Source organism: Mytilus trossulus, chromosome 7 (assembly GCF_036588685.1).
Source record: "Mytilus trossulus isolate FHL-02 chromosome 7, PNRI_Mtr1.1.1.hap1, whole genome shotgun sequence".
Lineage (NCBI taxonomy): Eukaryota > Metazoa > Mollusca > Bivalvia > Mytilida > Mytilidae > Mytilus > Mytilus trossulus.
This window is the reverse complement of record NC_086379.1, coordinates 14568308-14587906: the sequence shown is the minus strand read 5'-3', so window position 1 is coordinate 14587906 and position 19599 is coordinate 14568308. Positions and strand designations below refer to the sequence as shown.

At 31.5% G+C, this 19599-nt stretch overlaps 1 protein-coding gene across 4 annotated transcripts in view; it reads left to right on the top strand.

Moving 5' to 3' along the window:
* Positions 1-5898: 5898 nt before the first annotated feature.
* Positions 5899-19599, top strand: part of LOC134724668 (uncharacterized) — a 31048-nt gene continuing 17347 nt past the window's right edge. The window contains exons 1-2 of one of the 4 annotated variants that reach the window (XM_063587834.1): positions 5899-6023; positions 11370-11454. In XM_063587834.1, the coding sequence (XP_063443904.1) occupies positions 11413-11454 (42 nt within the window). In that variant the 5' untranslated portion in view covers positions 5899-6023; positions 11370-11412. Of the gene's footprint in view, positions 6024-6431; positions 6460-10431; positions 10457-11211; positions 11455-19599 lie in introns of those variants that run through there. The other 3 variants (XM_063587833.1, XM_063587835.1, XM_063587832.1) reach the window with 3 other exon arrangements.

Sequence of the window (19599 nt, the reverse complement as noted above, 5' to 3'; positions counted from 1 at the left end):
GCAAACATTTGCAGCGGGATTAAACGTTTTAATGGATCCAAACCTTATCCCTTTTTCTGAAACAATAGCATAACATCACAACATAGAAAAACACACGATAAAATATCAATTGGCAGACTTAACTTGAAAGATATGTTTAAGCCAGCTGTCCATCATTGAATTATAAGGTTGTATCGTGTTCGTGTTGTTTATTCTTTAGTTTTCTATGTTATGGTATGTGTACCATTGTTTGTATGTTTGTCTTTTTTTCATTTTTAGCTATGGCGTTGTCAGTTTGTTTTTCGAATTATGAGTTTGACTGTCCCTCTGGTAGCTTTCGTTCCACTTTTGTAACTGCCCTGTTGAATCTTCTCACTTTTTTTCAATTATGAGTTTTGCGCTTGCTTCTTTCTATTAATTCATTTGTTTATCAAATGTCCATGTTATTTTGGCAAGACATAAATGAACAGATTAGACACAACTTTTTATGGATTTTAAAATCCTATGTTCCTCAAAAGGAGAGTCAAAATTTACAAAGACATGCAAACACTGTGATCAGGGCTATAAAAGAAAAAAACCATTATAAAACACACGACATAGAAAACTAAAGACTGAGTAGCACGAACCCATCCAAATACTAGGGGTTATCACAGGTGATCCGGAAGGTATAAAGATCCTGATCCATCTGTGCCATCCGTCGTGCTGCCCATGTTACATGTAGTTCCAACCTGGTATTAAGTCTTAATTCGGTTTGTCTCATTCGGGGGAAAAATATCTGAAATTTCATCACGGTCAACCAAAGTCGTGATTGCGTCCGTAGAATTTAAGAAGGGATAATTTCAACTTCATTACTTTCAACTCTTGGTTCAAAACAGACAATCAATTTTGCATTGTAAAAAAATTGCACGATGATGTTGTACCATTACTAAATATAGATTTAAATAAACTAAGTGCATGAATACTAATAACTGATAAAAATCAATACCATAACTTGTATCCTTCAACAGAGTTTCATTAATGACTTTTAATCTACATCCAACGCCGACTCCGAACTGTATATACTTTTACTTACAATATTAAAGGAAACTGATGTTCAGTGGTTGCCGTTTGTTGATCTGATTCATAAGAATATCTCGTTTCTAGTTTTTTATATAGATTAGACCGTTGGTTTTCACGTTTGAATGGTTTTATACATGTCATTTTTGGCTCTTTATAGTTTGCTGTTCGGTGTGAGCCAAGGATCCTTATTGCAGACCGCACTTTGACCTAGTATAATGGTTTACTTTTACAAATTGTTTCTTGGATGTAGAGTTGTCTAATTTGCACTCATATCTGATCTGTGAATATATATATATGGTTTTATAGCCAAAAAAGAGGAATATTCACCAGAGACCAAAATTTTACGAGGAAACAAAGATACAAGTGTACATTAGGTCATCTGGACTATTTTACCTGTATATACAGGACTAGAACACATTAACAATGCATCTTGTTGATGGAAAATATATGTTGTCACTTGATAAAGAAGTTACCAGTAAGTTGAATAGGCCATATGATATAGCACTCTTATACCGACTTGACGTGGCTATGTATCTATACATTCCCACAATAAATGCAATCCTTTCCCAGGAAGGGTGTTATTGGTAGTATACTGATGGACAAAGGTTTCCAGGTAACTAAGTTTCTTTATCCAAGTCATATGTTGGGTTCACGGAACTTGGTTTGAGGTGGGAACAGTTTATCTAGATGTTCCTGGTTTAATATTTTAAATATATTTTGTTCTGTTGTGTCGTTTTTTCCCCTCTTATATTTGAGTGTGAACTCACATTACTATAAGACGTGTCACGATACTTTTCTATCCTAAATTCATATACTAGTATTTAATTTTGTTGTTCTCATCAGATTTTGTCTAAATTAAATGCTTGGTTCGTTTCTGTGTGTGTTACAATTTAATGTTGTGTCGTTGTTCTCCTCTTATATTTAATGCGTTTCCTTCAGTTTTAGTTTGTAACCCGGGTTTGTTTTTATCTATCGATTTATGATTTTCGAACAGCGGTATACTACTGTTGTCTTTATTTAAGATAAGGCCTGCTTTCGATGTAGCATTCGAATGTATCGTAAAAGAGGGGCGAAAGATATCAGAGGGACAATCAAACTCATAGATCGACAATGAACTGACAAGGCTATGTCTAAAAAAGAAAAAGACAAACAGACATATAATAGTACACGACACAACATGAAAAACGAAAGACTAAGTAGCACGAACCACACCAAAAACTTGGGGTGATCTAAGATGCTCCGAAAGGATAAGTAGATTATGTTCCTTATGTTGCACCCGTCGTGTTACTCATATTATTACAAACCGTGTTCGGTAGGTCACATTCGTGTAAAGGGAAGGGGATTATAGTTACGACGTAAGGAATATATCCAATATCATCTGTGAAACGGTTATTCCATAACGGTCAACCAACTCGTGATGGCGTTCGTAAAATTTACGCATAACTGATTTCAACTTCACCATTTGAAATTCTTGGTTTAACAGTTTCTTTGTCAGCAGCAACCCTAAATCAAGGAAATCATGATAAGAAACACAATCCCGGGAATATCGTATCAATTTGGAGATATATATATTCTGTATGCAGACGCCTCAGGAATTTGGCTTCATAATAATTGAAAGTTCACAAGTGGGACGCTAAATCATCTCTTTTGTCGTAAAATTTTGATTTCAGCCGACCCTCATAGTCAATGTATAGATGGAAGTCAAGATATGAGGCAGACTTAACTGTATATATAGTATCCTTTATCTATTGTTCGATGGGATAGATGCATTTAACATTGTAACCAAATTTTTAATTATTTAGTGAGAGAACATCATCTTTATAGCGGAAAGTAAAGTTAAAGGCCTAGATATTGCTAACTTCTTATCTCTCTTCCAGAAGTTCCTGTACGAAGTCAGCCTCATAATAATAAAGATACAAGTCGACAAGAAGAGGGTACAATTTGTTCCCATTGGAATGCCGACAGTCTGTTGAAAACACGTCCTCCAAACGTAAGGAATTTGTTGTCAATCAAGAAATCAAGCTTCTTGGTGATGTCAGTTTCTGAGAATTTTTTGATTGAATCAGAGTGATTCTTTTCAAAGTAGGATTTATCCCGCCCTAGGAGAAGATACATGTATCTACGTTGATCATTCTTAAAATATTGATAATATCTCTAATATAACAATTTAGTCCCATGAAAATGATCAACTTTGCATGGTCACATTTATGGGTTGAAAGTTTAGTATGATTTTTGTGGTGTTGAGGTTTTTCATAATAACTGGTATACAATATCAGATAAAACAAAGGCATCAATTATGCAAAAGTAAATTTATATATAACTCACCTGATTAAAGAATCAATCTGGTTTTAAACTTAACGATTCGATTTTAAATAGAATTATATTTGATCGCAAGTATTGTCAGCGTGCTATCAATTTTAACTAAAGACATCATTATTACATAACATCTATCATATTCTAACTACGCAGCAAAATGTAATTATTCTATCTGTTTGACTGCCAAATTGGCAAATATAACAGCCATAATCAGGACAAGAACAGGATATGCAATTCAACAGAGGGAAAAGGAGTACCGAAGATATTGATTACCAAATTCAAATGAGAGTTATTCAGTGATTGTTGTGTGTTATTGTATTATATACAACTCGTCTAACCATCACCCAAACAATGTTAGATCTGTAAATTTCCTTTCGCAATTTTTTTGTTCTTCCCTCGCCGATATTCAAACCCATGCTACTGAGATATTGTGACACCAAATCGCCTGCACTGTAGCCGTTCCGCTAAGACCACACGACCACCTGGGCTTCACAAAATAAATCTTTCGATGGCCGTGAATTACCTTTCTTGTCAGTTTAAGTCTATTGTCGTACTACAGTACATGATATATAAGGCATGTAGATGTTATTGTTACAGATCAGCTCCATTATCTATAGTAAAGGATCCTACAATAAATATGTTGTGTACAAGTTGTAAATATTTTGACACATACCATATTGCACCAGGTGATACAGGTTTATCTTCTAAAATGTACCAGTTTAATGTTTTCAATTCAAATTCATATACTTAAACCTAACATTTACAGTTATTCTCCTTGACCTCAAACTGGAAATGAGGATATATGAATGGTTTAAATTTAAATTTTATTTTTCTCCTGATACCATATTCATATTCATAAAAAGCCTTTCTGTCGTCTTATAAAATTGTTGTATCAATGCTCAGTATGACATTGAATCATATAGTCGTGAAAATATGTCAAAAATATGCGAAACAAAAGACTGTTTGCTTGAGTCTGAGTGAAGAAGCTCTTTCCACGTTATTTCTTCAACAAAATATTTGAAATGAACGTTAGATACAGGTATCAATGATAATTTCAGCATTTTTGAAGAAATGTAGGATGCGTGATTAAATTTCCCATGAAAAACATATCTTGTTTAAGTGTTCGTTTTGTTGTAATGCTCTGAAACATTGAATATTTCCCGCTTTCCAGACTTATGACCTCACGCATACCTACTGAGGGTTATTCCAGAAACATGCGTCGTGCACACTGAAATCAGTATAATACATTTTCCTACCGTAGCCATCGTGATTACCCATGAATGTCTCGAATGGTCGGTCTGAAAGCTGGAGTAAAAAAACATTCATGGGTATATGTTTGAGATACAATGGATAAGCGTGTGTTCGCTAAAATTATACCATGAGGCCGGAGAGAAAAATCACGATAAATGAAAAGGTTGACGTCACAGCAGCGGTTTAATATCTAATCAAATATCACATATAACGTTTAACAAAGTGAACTTTCCGTATTTATAAAAACTTTTTTGTACAAACATAATTTACATCATGATGTTGTCAGCTGACAGTAACTGGGTTTTTGTTTACCGACAAGGCTTGGTCAATGTTTTATCTTGCACAATTCGATGCGTTTAATTCTATACAGAACCACGTTTACAGACACTCGTGACATATACTAAGTAGTAACCAGAAATATGTGATCGATGGTCAATTTTCAATTGTGTATTTATACGCCTTGTATTATTACTCTGTAATACCAATAATATGATTGATTTAGTGATGTTTTTTTCTGATTTAGTTCAGTTCGTCGCTGATTTGTTATCTTGATTGTTCCAATAATAAGGGAGGCTTTATTACTGAATTAGACATATAATGTGCCAGTCTCAACTTAACAAATCTCGTCAGTTATCGTAAAACCATTTATATGCGCTTGTCTATTTTGAGTTAATGTTGAATAATGGTCTGCCGTCTTCTGTAATAATTTATTACACAAATCAAGATATTTTTTTCAGAATAAGGGCGTTGCATATATTGAGATACGTAGTTGACAGATGTTCAATGTTGAAGGTCTTGTCTAATAGTGACAACTAGATTTCACATTCTTTTGGAAAGAACTTGCATTGATTGAAAAGTCTCATCATAGTTTGTCCATGTACTTTTGAAATTATCTTCTTCATCGCTAAAATGAATTGTAAGCACAATTTTGTCTATTGAGAATTTAAAGTTTATGTTAACTCAAGACCTTATAGTTTCAGTAGTCAGACATTGTCTACACATTGATTGCTTCTTAATTACACCAAAAACAAAATGGAAATTTCTTTTATGGCAGAAGTCAAGAGACTCCCTGATGAACATCCCGTGCTGAAGGTGATTAGACGCGCCACTGTCGTCGCTGGCAACTATTTTCTGTTTAGATCTGTTGTCAATGGGATGACATTGCAAAATGTGAAACTGAAATTTTATTGACTTTTTTTCAACTGATAATTAACACAGCCATGATGGTTCAATAAATCATTGAAGCGTCCAGTTTTACAAGTTGGATGTCTTCATCAATATTGAGGTACGAGTATCGCCAAACATTTTTACCTACCTGGGAATATATCAATTGATTTTAACAGATTCTGTGTTTACCTTCTTATGTTGATGTATTGGTACATTTGAGATAGTTGAATTATGGATAAGATGCTTTCTTTGTAAGTAAATCAATTTACATATATGTAATATAATTTGTCATCCCGGGTGGATTGATCAAGTACACTGACATAGTTGATACCATTTCTGTCCTCCCAGGTGGTTTGGTGAAGAACATCGACACAGTTGTTAGTAACTCTAAATAAGGAATATAATCCATGCGTATAAAGTTAAAAATATTAGATTCAAAAAAAGTTATCCCAAACGTTATGAAATATGGTATGTTTTACAAGTAGTGATTGACTTTAGTGTTTACTTTCTAATATGGTAGTCTTAGTACATATTTGGATGTATGAAATATGGATGAGATTCTTTGTTTGTAAATTAATCAATTTACATATATGTAATAACATTCTGTCCTCCCGGGTGGATTGATCAAGTACTCTGACACATTTGATTGTAACTATAAATAAGGAATATGATTCATGCTCCGTCATCGTAAGTTTTAAATACTTGATTTATAGTTATAAATCATATGTTTTTAAATGTTATAAAATATGGTTAAATTTACAGGATGTTATTTCAAACTTCCCGATGTATTTATTTACTATCAACAGTTAATAAAGAAAATGTTACCGTTATAAGTAGTTAGGAAATTTAAAAGACTTTTAAACCATAATTCTTTAAAAAAAAATCAAAATGTTATGCAATATGAGTCTTTTCACACCATTTGTTGTTTATAATTTCCTCATGGATTTGAATGGTTTAACGGTTAAACCCTTTTTTTCTTGGTTTTAATGCTATCAGAATAAATATCAAGGACAATAAAAATTGTATCGTAAGTAAAACAATAACACTTTGTTAAATTTTTTTGAAAAAATATTTTTGATAATAAAGTTCATTTAAAAAAATATATGTGGGGAATTTATCGCTTTGATTCGACTCAGTGGCGTGAACAAACATCATTAGTGATGCAACAACACAAAGTGAATCATTAGAATTGGTTTACGATATCTTTGAAAATCTATTGATACGTCAAACTGTCATGCATACAATTTTAAAACTTTAAAAGGTTCATATTCCATTCAATGCAAACAATACCACTATAAATGTTTGTCATGATATTTTTATGATAAGTCCATATATAAATCGTTAACTTTTTGTGCTATTTCAAGTGATTGTTTTGTCTTTTTTTTCCCTTTAGTTGATCGTTTTTCAATAATATGATTACGTCATTGGACGTAAAACTAACAATAAAAAAAGTTCAAGTATTTTAACAGATCAATAAATTGTGGCATAAGTTTGGTGCAAACGTTTACTTTCTGAACACGTTGTTTCTAAACTATGACTGTGAACAAAATACTGCGTTACAGTGAGAATAAAAATGTCGTCACTTTCAAGAACCATTAATTAAAAGACCTAAGATATATGTATTGGTTATCACATTTCCATATTTCCTATGAGAAATACATCAATATTTTAATCAACAACCTCTTAATTTCTCAATATTTTTTTTTAAAAACTCAACAGAAGTAAGAAGAATTGACATGAATGACAATGAAACAACTCTCCATCCAAGTAACAATGTGTAAAAAGTAAACAATTATAAGTCAATGTATTGCCTTCAACAAAGGGCCGAAATCAATTTCTGACAAAATATTTTCGTTTTTTTTTCATTTCCGAGAAGTTTTAGATCCACTTCTACCATTACAAAAAATGCGTAGTCATCTTTTTTCCAAGAAGTAATTTTTCCACCTTTCCACATGCTTTCTCTAAATAAAAAAAAACCTGAAGCGTTTCTTTATGTCAGTCAAACTTATATAATACCACACATTAAATATTGAATAATACGTTTGGTGTTACGTTTTTGTTAGGGGCGATCATTTGATATGTTTGGAAAATAAATAACCTAACTTGCAACGAATTAAAAATAAATAACTCGGCAGGTCTGTTCGAAAGCATGTGAGATGGCACCAGATGTAACAAAGAATCTCTATACATGGTGATTTGAGTCCAGAATATTGTCAAAAAATGTTAAAACAGAACTTTCATTGTCAGATTAAGAAAGGGTCTGGGCAACACCCGAAAAAACATAATTTTGCATCATTAGTTCTATATCTTCTTGGTGTCTGCAGCTTCTCCAAAACCCTTCAAAAGTTTGTAACCTCGCTTCGCTCGGCGTAAATCATTTGCAATACTTTTAAGGGAGGCTTATTACAGCCAAACTTTAATCTCTTGTATGTATGCAATACATGTATATGCAGTTTGGAATTCAGCAGATTCATTTCCACAGATGATGATAATTAATTCTGATTAAAGGGTACACAATGACTTGACTATATATTTATTTTTTGTAATAAAAATGAATTTAAAAATTGTATGTTTTCAAATATAATAAATATAGTTGTGAAAATAAATAATCAGTCCCTTGTTTTAATGAAAATAAAAAATCTTGCTTCAACAGTGCAGAAAATGAATAATCTGTCCTCTTAGTTTACAAAAATAAATAACCGATCAAAAACAAATCCTCCCCCCCCAAAAAAAAATATCAAATGGTCGTCCCCTTAGTCAAAAATGTTAAACAACGACCAGTTATTGTCCCTGTTTTTAATATAATTTAGATCCACATTAACCAGCCGAGATGGTTTCGATCGTGAAGATAATTATAGATTACTTTAAAAGTGTTAGTAAATAATTCATCACATCAAGTTGTGCTAGATTCCACAAGGATTGTGTTTTACAATAGAAATATGCTGTCTTTTGATGGTTAATTAACGCCCAATGGCAAACATTACAAGATCGAAAATAAGTTCAACTAGTCTATGCACACAAGCTGTAAGGAAAGAAGATAGATAAGGGGTCCATATGTATCGAACAGGAACGTAGCCTAAGTAATATGTTGATTCAGATGTTATAGACGGGGAAACTAACAAAAAGTCTACTATATTAATATTCTAAATAAATAATGATTTTAAAATATATCAACGATTTCATAGATTCCAGCGAAAAGTATTTCTCGTATATTCCAAACATGATTAGATATTGAATGTCAAAAAGCACTTGACACAACTGCTGATAGACAACAACTCTTGACTGGCATTCGATGATTGATCCGTGGCTATGGTAATGTCTACAAAGAAATATAATCGCTTCACATTTGATTTTCCTTTTGATAATGACTAAAATACATCTTAAGAGTGGTCAACTCCGAATACGACCCATTTTGACACGTTAAAGTTTACGTACTGCCTACATTTAAAACATCAGGGCGAGGATATCAATCTCTTACATGGTCTGGTGATGAATCTAACACATTGTATAGTTGTCTGACATTCCTGCAGTAGCTATGCAAATGTGTTAGTTGACCGAAATGCTTTGGGATGACCTATGCTTGTTTGTTGATAAACTCATTGTAAGTATCTAAATCTCGAATTATTCAAATTTTATATAAAAATAAAATGTAAGCTGTTTTACACCATTGTCCTTCGATCTATGGGGGGTAGTTGTCTAATTTTAATCATACCACTGTGACTTTTCTTATTTTGATACTAACCAAACAACGAGTAAATTAAAGGTTCAAAATCTAATATCTCACGAATAAGTTTCGATTACTCTCTTTACAATTTTGTTTCACGATTTTAAGTTTCAATTTAAATAGTTATTTTGTGTTTTAATAAACTAAATTAATGTATATAACAGTTGATTTTTTATATTTTATGGAACTCTGTAAGTAAATATATCTAGAATCCGTAGTTCTAACAATGACATGTACATGTATCATTCAATCATATGTCTCTGGTTGTTATAAACTTTTTATAGTCAGATTTTTTAGTTAATTAGAAATTGTGTTGGTATAGGTAGATGTGGTGTGAGTGACAATGGGACAACTCTCCATCCAAATAACAATTTATAAAAGTAAACCATTATAGGTCAATGTACGGCCTTCAACACGGAGACTTGGCTCACCCCGAACAACAAGCTATAAAGGGCCCCAACATTACTAGTGTAAAACCATTCAAACGAGAAAACCAACGGTCTAATTCATATAAAAAAATATGATTGACATGTTTAAAGTAAAGTTGATTTTTTTTCATTTTCGGAAAGGTTAAAAAAATTCATGTAAAACTTTAAAAAAAAAAATGAATAAAAACCTATAAGTTTAAAATATTTATAGACCCTCGTGCAAGTGAATAATCTTTGTGTTGGTCAACTACTTGAAAATGAATTGGATCAAATAAAACTCTCATCACTAGAAGATGTTTAACATTATAAAGATTTACTGTATAAGGTCGAACACTTCTGTTTGAATAGGATGTTTACATTTTACGTCAACAGTTTGTCAATTTCCTTCTTTGTAGCTTAATCTGTAGTTATTAATTTTTTATGTTGTATAGAGTATAAAATCATAAATATAAATTGTTCCTCAAAAAAACAAAATACACGTATATACGAAAGGAAATATCGGTGTCAAATGTCAATTTCTCACGGTCAGTAAGTAAGTAAATTTTATTGAAATAAAATCCAGACATTGGACTATCATCAAATACATGTACAATAATATTACAAATTTGAAATCAACATGTGATGTTCAGTATAGTTGTCGTTTGTTGATGTGGTTCATAAGTGTTTCTCAATCCTCGTTTTTTTTTTATATATATTAGACCGTTGGTTTTCCCATTGAAATGGTTTCACCCTAGTAACTTTTGGGGCTCGTTATAGCTTGCTGTTCGGTGTGAGCCAAGGCTCTGTGTTGAAGACCGTACCTTGACCTGTAATAATTTACTTTTACGAATTGTGACTTGGATGGAAAGTTGTTTCATTGGCACTCATACCACATCTTCCTTTATACACATGCATGTGTTTGAAAAATGGAACTATGCGATGAAAGCCTCGTTTTACTTACAGGAAAAGCGATGCTGGACATGACAGTCAAGTTAATGTGAAATTAAAATGAAAGTGCTCCACCTTTATCGTTGTGATTGAAAACAAGTTGATCATTTATTACGAAGAGAAAATATAACATCCGTATATAAAGTACACACAAAGTGACCTAATCAATTACTTTAACAGTTGTTTAAATGAAGTAATCAATAGACATTTACACGTTGGGCTATATAACGGAAAAATCAATTCATATTTCATTGGAGATTAAATACAAAAGAAAAATAGTAACTGTTCAGGTATATCCAAGTTCAAAACATAAGACACAAGATTAACGGTGCTGGCAATTAAAGACAAATATACCCGGTGAATGTGATTAATTATGATCACTGTGGCCTTGGATTCTAAGTGTTCAATCAACCGTACCTGTGATTTTAATATAGACTTATCTTTTTTAAGAAACAAACATGACGGTTCTTGTAGGTCGTGGTTCAATAAACTTAAATATATCCAATATTTACTTTCAGAAAAGTAAACCATACGTTTGAAGTATTTCAATGATCGGTGGATATGGGTAGCTTTAGGACTATTGGTAAAAAAATTAAAATGGCGGTGAGTAGTTCTTTTACTATTACTTATTATATATTGAATATTTTAGTTTCATTTAATCTTTCTACAAACAAAAGATTTATTTATGTTGATTTATAAGTCTTGTGCTTATATATATCGTATTTTGATTCAGTTTCACGTAAGTTCAAATGGAATAAGAAAAAAAAAAAAACGCAATCTGATTGTATCTTTTCGCGTTTGATATATGCTAGTTTTTAATGTATTTCGGGACTTTATTCATTTAATTTATTTATGTATTTTTATTACCCTCTTTCCTTGTAATTTTCTTCCGGTAACCACCTTAAACTTTTAAATTCGCAAAATTTAGCACATAATATAAAGTTACATTTCCAACGGGATCCCGCTTACATGTTTAACCCCGCCACATTATTTAAGTATGTGCCTGTTCCAAGTCAGGAGCCTGTAATTCAGTGGTTGTCGTTTGTTTTATATGTTAATACATACTGTTTTTTGTTCACTTTTTTTTTTTATAAATAAGGCCGTTAGTTTTCTCTTTTGATTTGTGGATTGTCTTATCGTGGCCTTTTATACTGAGCTGACTATGCGGTATGGGCTTTGTTCATTGTTGAAGGCCGTACGGTGACCTATAGTTATTTTTGGACAGTTGTCTCATTGGCAATCATACCAAATCTTCTTTTTTATATTCGTATTGGTTTAGTTTCGGGTTATAAGCCTTCAGAGTAGTCCAATAAGAACATTTAGCTAACTGTAAGATCTGAACTTAGGGGGAGGGGAAAGTAATTCAATTTTTTATTTACTTTTATATAAAATGATCTCATATATTTAACCTATTGATAGAGAAGGATGTAAATTTAAAAATATTCAGGATATAGTTATTTGAATTAATGTTTTCTTTTCAAAATCGATAATGGATAATTTTGTCAACTAAATGATATGATATGTTTGAAAGTTAGGTCACAATTATTTTGTTACAGAGTGTACACATCTATATGCGGTATGGGGTTTGCTAATTGTTAAAGGCCTATAGTTGTTAATTTCTGTTAATTTCTATGTCATTTTGGTCTCTAGTGGAGAGTTTACTCATTGGCAATCATATCACATCTTCTTTTTATATATATGAACATTCCTGTCAAGTTAAGATTAATTTTATGTATACCAATGCTGACTGGTTCTTGTCATGGTATGCGTCGACGTCAAACGTCTGCTGCTAATATCATGTCAGTTAAAAAAATCTACATACGGATGTTTGTCTATCGTATCGTTGTTTAGGGATCGTCTGTTTCAATTGTATTTAAATAAGGATGTTGGATATTGGACACATTTCTATTTTCTATCTGGTCCTTCTGTGATTGAGATTGAACTGCTTGATCGCTGTATGCGTTTGTCCCTCAGTCTTTTTAGGTCATTTAGACGACAGAAATCATAATTTGAACCGACTTTTAATCTATCTTTGAACTTTTTAGTCAATCTTTGCTTGCTGCCGGACCATTGACTTGGCGGAAAGTAAAATCTTAACTTGCCCATATTAATTATATTCGTTTTTTTTTCTAACAGGACTTACGTAAAATTCTTTGCTTCATTTGATCATCTGATCAGATAGAAACATATTAAAATAGAAGAACAAACATGCTATTTTTGACATCTTATTTATGTCTATTTTGTAGCAAAATATCTTGTTTAGTTGAATGGAGAAGCTGCTTATATTATTATATAAACACAAAAGATTTTCTCAACAAGAAATTTTCTAGAAAATTTACTAAGGTTTCTTATAGTGTCATTTCTTATGGCCATTCGTCTTACTATATTGAATGACATGTGTTCTCCGTTAATTATGCCAATAATGGCATATTGATAACGTCACTCCGACGTCACCAGATATTGACAAATAAAATTAAGAATGGAAATGGGGAACATGTCAAAAAACAAAACGTTATTAGACAAACATGCATGTATTATAAGTTACATTTGAAGAACAAATAAATGTATCTTGACTACTTTTTTAAAACTTTTTTTTATCAATTTAAGGTATCTAAAAATCATACATTTACCGAACGAAAATGTTCCTTATCTATTCGCACATTTTTATGAAATAAATCAGATTTTAACATTTTAAAAACAACCAAATAAGAGAAAAATCAGATAAACGAGAATTTAAAAGAAATCATGATCTTGGTGGCACTGAAAGTTTAATAAAAGAAATGAAATTATATAAAGACATTATTTGGGACAACGTAATATATATATAGTAGGTAAAACCGAAGACCTATTTCGTAATATAATTAGGTATATATCTTTTGAAATGGGGGAGTTATTTTTATTATATATTATAACTGGACCGCGGTTGGTAATCAATACTTTTAAATGATTTTGAAACCAGATATTTTTAATACCGGTACTCGAAAAACTAGTTCAATTTTTAAAAAACTTGGCATTCACTTTCCATTCAGCTTACTGTCATGTATTATTTGAGTATTTTAATTGGGACATATTTGAGATCTTATTTAATTTATGGTTTAAGGGTGGGGGGTGGGGGGGGGGGGGGGGGGGGGGTAATGAAAACTGAGCAAATTTTCATAGATTTTTGCATAAACTATATTTAAACGAAACAAAATGACATTAGAAAAAAAAAAACACATCGATACAAACAACAAAAAAATAAACAAATTTAAATTTAGTCTGAAAAAAGATTGGGTCTGAATAATAATGAATGACTGCCATAAACGAGCAAGGACGTTTAGTTTAAACATATCATCTTATTTTCAAAAGCAGCAAAATGGTTGACAAGCGTATTTGAAATATTGCTTTCCTCCAGATTAATTAAAGACCCCTCGAACAGTAAGGTTCAAAAAGCGATTGTTGTATATCGATATATTCATCAAATTTTTGCTCAATACAATGTGAAACTTTTTATCGCGTTCGCTGCGTGAACTCGCCAAAAAGATTTACAATGTGGCTCGCGGCTGATATTTTACGATATCTATGTGTTTAAAGCCCGAAAATCTCGTCTCCATCCACATCTCAATGTATCAATGAAATACACAATCCCCAGAAACATGCTGGTTAGACAAATAACCGATACAAAGAATAATGCCATTTCTATGATTTAATACTGACTACATCAACTCGAATATATCAGCTGACAATGACGGACAGGCTTGATATTCTCGTTGATAACGGTCAGTATCAAAAATAAAAATGCCAATTTTAAGAATATATATAGTCACATTGCGATTTATGGCTCTGACTTTCTCAGGTTTTGAGAAGTCTCATCTTATCGGACTGTGTTTTTTTTCTCTCCAATGTTCAATTGTGGTTTCGTTTAAACCGTATTGTAACTGTAACTTGCATACGTAGTTTTAAATGACAAAATATGTGCACAGATTTGTAATTCTCATTATAGTAGGATATATAGAACTCTAGTTTGCATTAAATCCCCTTAGGTATGACTAAAAAAGTAAAACCAATTAAAGCCCAAAGTAGACAACCTTCGATCAGACGCCGATATAACATAACCTATATACTAACACAATGATATGCAAAATATTTGTTTAATTGCTCAGAAGACAATTTCTAAATGAATTCCGTACCCAATAGAAAAATTGACCTTCTACCCGATTTAGTATTCAAGTTTGTGCTTGACAAACAACCAGTTATGATATCTTTAAATAGAATTCGTCATTTTCTAAAAAAGTTAAGTTAATAAAGACGTTCCCCATACTGATTTGCAATCATATACAATACAAGCTTATAAAACGTTACATTCTTTAACCTGCCTACCCACGCAAGGGAAAATCCAGAATCAAACATTTAAATGTATATAAACATTAACAAGCTAGCAATTAAATAAACCTTTTTATCTGTTTTGGAAACATCAAAATAAATATTTATGAATAGAGAAGATAAATAATCAATAACCAATCAAAAGCAAGCATCTGAGATTGTGAAAGCTCTTCTAAACAAGGTAACAAAACGTATAGGAAAAGTTGTGCAAGGGGTTTCTATAAATATACAAAACGGATGTTGTTTTAACACAATATATTGACTGGGTTGCCATCCAAATTTTAAAATTCGGGCTGAGAATTGGGGCGTAGCAGAAATTGATTGGTTAAGAGCCGTTTAATTGATCTTACATCAAATGAATATAAAAAATTTGTTCGAGTATTGTGTATGGCGTCGTTAAGGTAGATCTTTTTAGACGATAGATTTTTCTAAAATTCTGTAAAAGACTTCTGGGTCAATGTTCATTCAATTTTTAATATAATATATATTGCAAAAAAGTGAAACCCTGACGTGTTAAAATGCAAACATCATATACACAAGTGACAAGAGACATGATAGATGTTTTAAAAAGTCAAGTTGATATTAATAATAATATGCATTATATTATAAGTATATAATTGACCAATGTGGACCTTATTTCTGCAATTCCATAGATTGCTTTATATAGTCTACAACACTAGACAGAATATCTTTATTGGGATCTAGAATAGTTTTAGAATAGAGTTTGAGTCAAGCTGGTTGAAATTAGGATAACGGGTTTTAATTGCATGTATAAGGGGATTTCTTACATTACTGTAATTTGGCAATGAAGGAAAACGTGTTCCTCATCATCTAAAATTTTACATACTTAGAACAGTCTGTGTTCTCTTTGAATCTTTAAAGAGTCACGGACCTTATTTTTTTTATTTATTAAAATATATTGAAATTGATATATATAATCAAGGTTATTTTAGTCTTAATAATTTTCTGTTTTGGTCAAGTGCCTCAATACAAAGGTCATCAGTATAATGAGACGAAGGGCCGAACGGTTAAAACGTGAAACTTTTGTATATTATGATACAACTCCTTGAAACACATATTAAAGTAAACAAAATGCTTTGTTTTAAGTGTTTAAACATGTCTTTTCGAAAACATTTGAGCACAAAACATTGTTGAAACAGGACCCCACTGGATGTAAAAGTTGTGTAAATTCTTAATTTATCCGATTTTGTATGAAAAGCGATAAAATATATTTTTTGATAAAGATGAACAAAGTTGTTTACCAGAACGTATTTGTATTACAGTAAATTGCAGATACTGAAATTATACTGTTTACCAAACCGAGCCGGAACAACCACTTTATATTATTCACTTTATGAGCAAACAAAAAAATATCCAATGAAAATAGATGTCCTATTTAAATATTTGTAATGTATTGATAATCAAACATTTAGTAGAACTCTCAAGATTTTATATACTCTATCAAGTTATCGATGTATTTTTATTACATAAAACTGTTACAGGATGCATATGCACTGATAAGTTCGAACCTAGAAAAGTTTTTCTTTTGTTATTTCTGAAGTAGAAATTAGGTGCAAGTGTTGTCTCGGACTTATCCTATAATGTTTCCTTCCAAAATGGAATATATGATGTTCTAATACACGTGTAGGGATTGTACAATGAAGGCCCCGGGTTTATTCATACTACTTCAATATATTATCATTTCGGATATGCCTGTAATATTTGCTGCTGTAAGTTTAGAATGATTGACCAATAAATCAAAATATCACGCTTTTCTTAACAATACGAATACAAATGATAAAAGAGTCGGTCGTGTTTTTTTTGCTTATATAAAGATTTTTTGGAAATCATTTCAAACTAGGTTAATTAGTCAAAATTAGTACACACTGACGCGCAAGTATAACTAATTGTCTCTAATTTCTAGATAAGTATGGGTTCTATCCAATTTTCTAAAAATTGTAACATTAACTTTGTGTATTGACAGTACAATAATGAACTAACTGAGACGTACAAATTACTTTGGAATTCAATTGTTGCTTAAATACCATTTCACAAGGGAGAAAGATCTAGCAGATAAACTATCTTTAACAATACTGTCAAGTCAGTTTTTTTTTGCACTGATTACGACCTAAGCTGGTAGTTATAATCACCCTGTTGTTCTTTTGAATTTGAATTTAAAGTAAATTTATTTAAAAAATATATATAACTCCATATGATAAACTGAAATGTTCCTTTCCAAAAATTGTTTCCATTATCGTAGCAAATATTTATTTATATTTTCTAGATGTGCATTTGCTGCACTTTTGAAAAAAATAATAATATGTTGAACGTGAATGTTTAGAAGTATGTGGTAAACTTATTGTCCGGTGTTTTTGTTACGCTTACGTTTTCTGAGAGAATACCGATACGACGTCGTAAATGGTTTTTGTAATTTGAAGACGTTACATTTGTAGACTCAGCTTTGTGCACGCCGTCTTCAGTTTTCAATTACATAATGCTAAATGAAGTATTTTGGAATTTTCATGTTTTTCTTTTTAAATCACGAGAAGGATGTTTCTTTCAAAATTAAGCTGTATAAGAACCGAAGACAAGAGTGCGGTTGTAAATAAAATAAATTATGTATCAATTCAAAACGCATGCAATGGTATTGACACAACTTTTACATTTTGAATGAACATATTTTAAGTATTTTTTAATCTTATAAGTGCTAAAGTAGCATTCTAACATTTAAATATTGGTTGATCCCCTTTTGGGATAAGTATATTACATAAACATTCAATTAAAAGAACCTGGTTACCGAGGATTAGTAGTCAACTGCTACTACATTTTGAACTGACTGGTAATGTTATTACAACAATTCTGTCAGTCACCAAGTACTTCTATTAATCTAATTTATTTATTGAATTAACCAACATTATTACTTGACATTGTGTCATCATCCTGTTTAGATATATAATGCATAAGCAGGTATTATCAATATTGATATAACTTGGTTTGACAAATAAATGAGCTTTTTCCAGATTACAAGCGTGCCCTTTTTCTCTCTAGAAATTAATGAGACGTGCGTTGCTTATTCGGAAGTCATTGTTCGGCATTAAGGTTTTAAGCGTTTATTATCCTCAGTCGGTTGTAAACTGTTTTATATATGTCTATACGTCTTTCCAATCGTTCCATGAAGCATCCATAGCATTTTCCAGGAACTGCATATCAGAGCTTCCTGGAATTTGGTATCAGGTTTAATAGGATCGTGATAGACTATAGATCCGTTTTTACATTAATGTTTCCTCAACCAACTGTTTACCGATTACATATTAGTTAACATTCATTGGTCTTCAATTTCCTGTTAACCGAATACTTGTAGCAGGGTCTCATTAGTGAGCAATAACACCAACTTAAAAAAACTTTCTGAACTGTCAGCCGTTGGGTCTGTATGCCCCGAGCGTTTTGCATTTTTTTTGGCGTTTCCAACATTTGGGTACGAGAGTACCAAATGAAGGTTGTTCTAGAAACACTAGTTATGTGCACAGAAATGATTTTTTTTATTGTAAATTTTATATAAATTTTGCATCGAGGGTTATCTAGAACCAAAATGGAGAGATATGTTTATAAATTCCAATAATAGAATGTTGGTTTCGAATGTCACCATTGCTGTTCGATTGTTTCAGTATCTAGATTTTCTGTAGTTCATATGACCAATTATGATAATTAAAATTCATAATCAGATTAGCTATATGTGACAGTGATTATAATTTTTGTATTTTTATTTTTAATCATAGCAAATGTATTTAAAAATATTCATTGGATGATTTGGGATGTTGTCTTTTGGTGTGTTTTGTTTATCGATTCCCATGGAATTCCTGACTTAGGCGATGTGCGTTCTTGACGATAGTTAATCCGAGCAGCAATTCTAACTCAACCAAATAAGTTGTATCATCGGTAACTTTCATTCGATAACATGATACAAAAAAAGTATTCGTATCTTCAGCAAACATGTAATAAAAGTCAATGTACCATGAATGTTTATATTGATTAGTTGTTGCTAGCGAAATAACATCATTTATATTCAAATTTTAATATAGTTTTTTAAAACAAGTACTGCCATGACCGCAAATTTTATTCAACATTTTTTTGTTATCAAAAGCAACATAAAAGTACTAAATTAATTTTTTGTTCAATCAATAAATATTTCAATCATTTCTTTAAATAACCTAGCGGTTGTTTTTTTTAACTCATTTGGTATGTTATAACTTGATCGTCCCATAATTCCCTTTTTTCTGTTAACCAGTAGAAAATTAAATCATTGAACATTTGTGAACAAAGCCTCTTTCAGTCAACTTAGCTATATCATGGCGGCAAGTTTTTTTTTTTAATTAATGACAGAAGCTA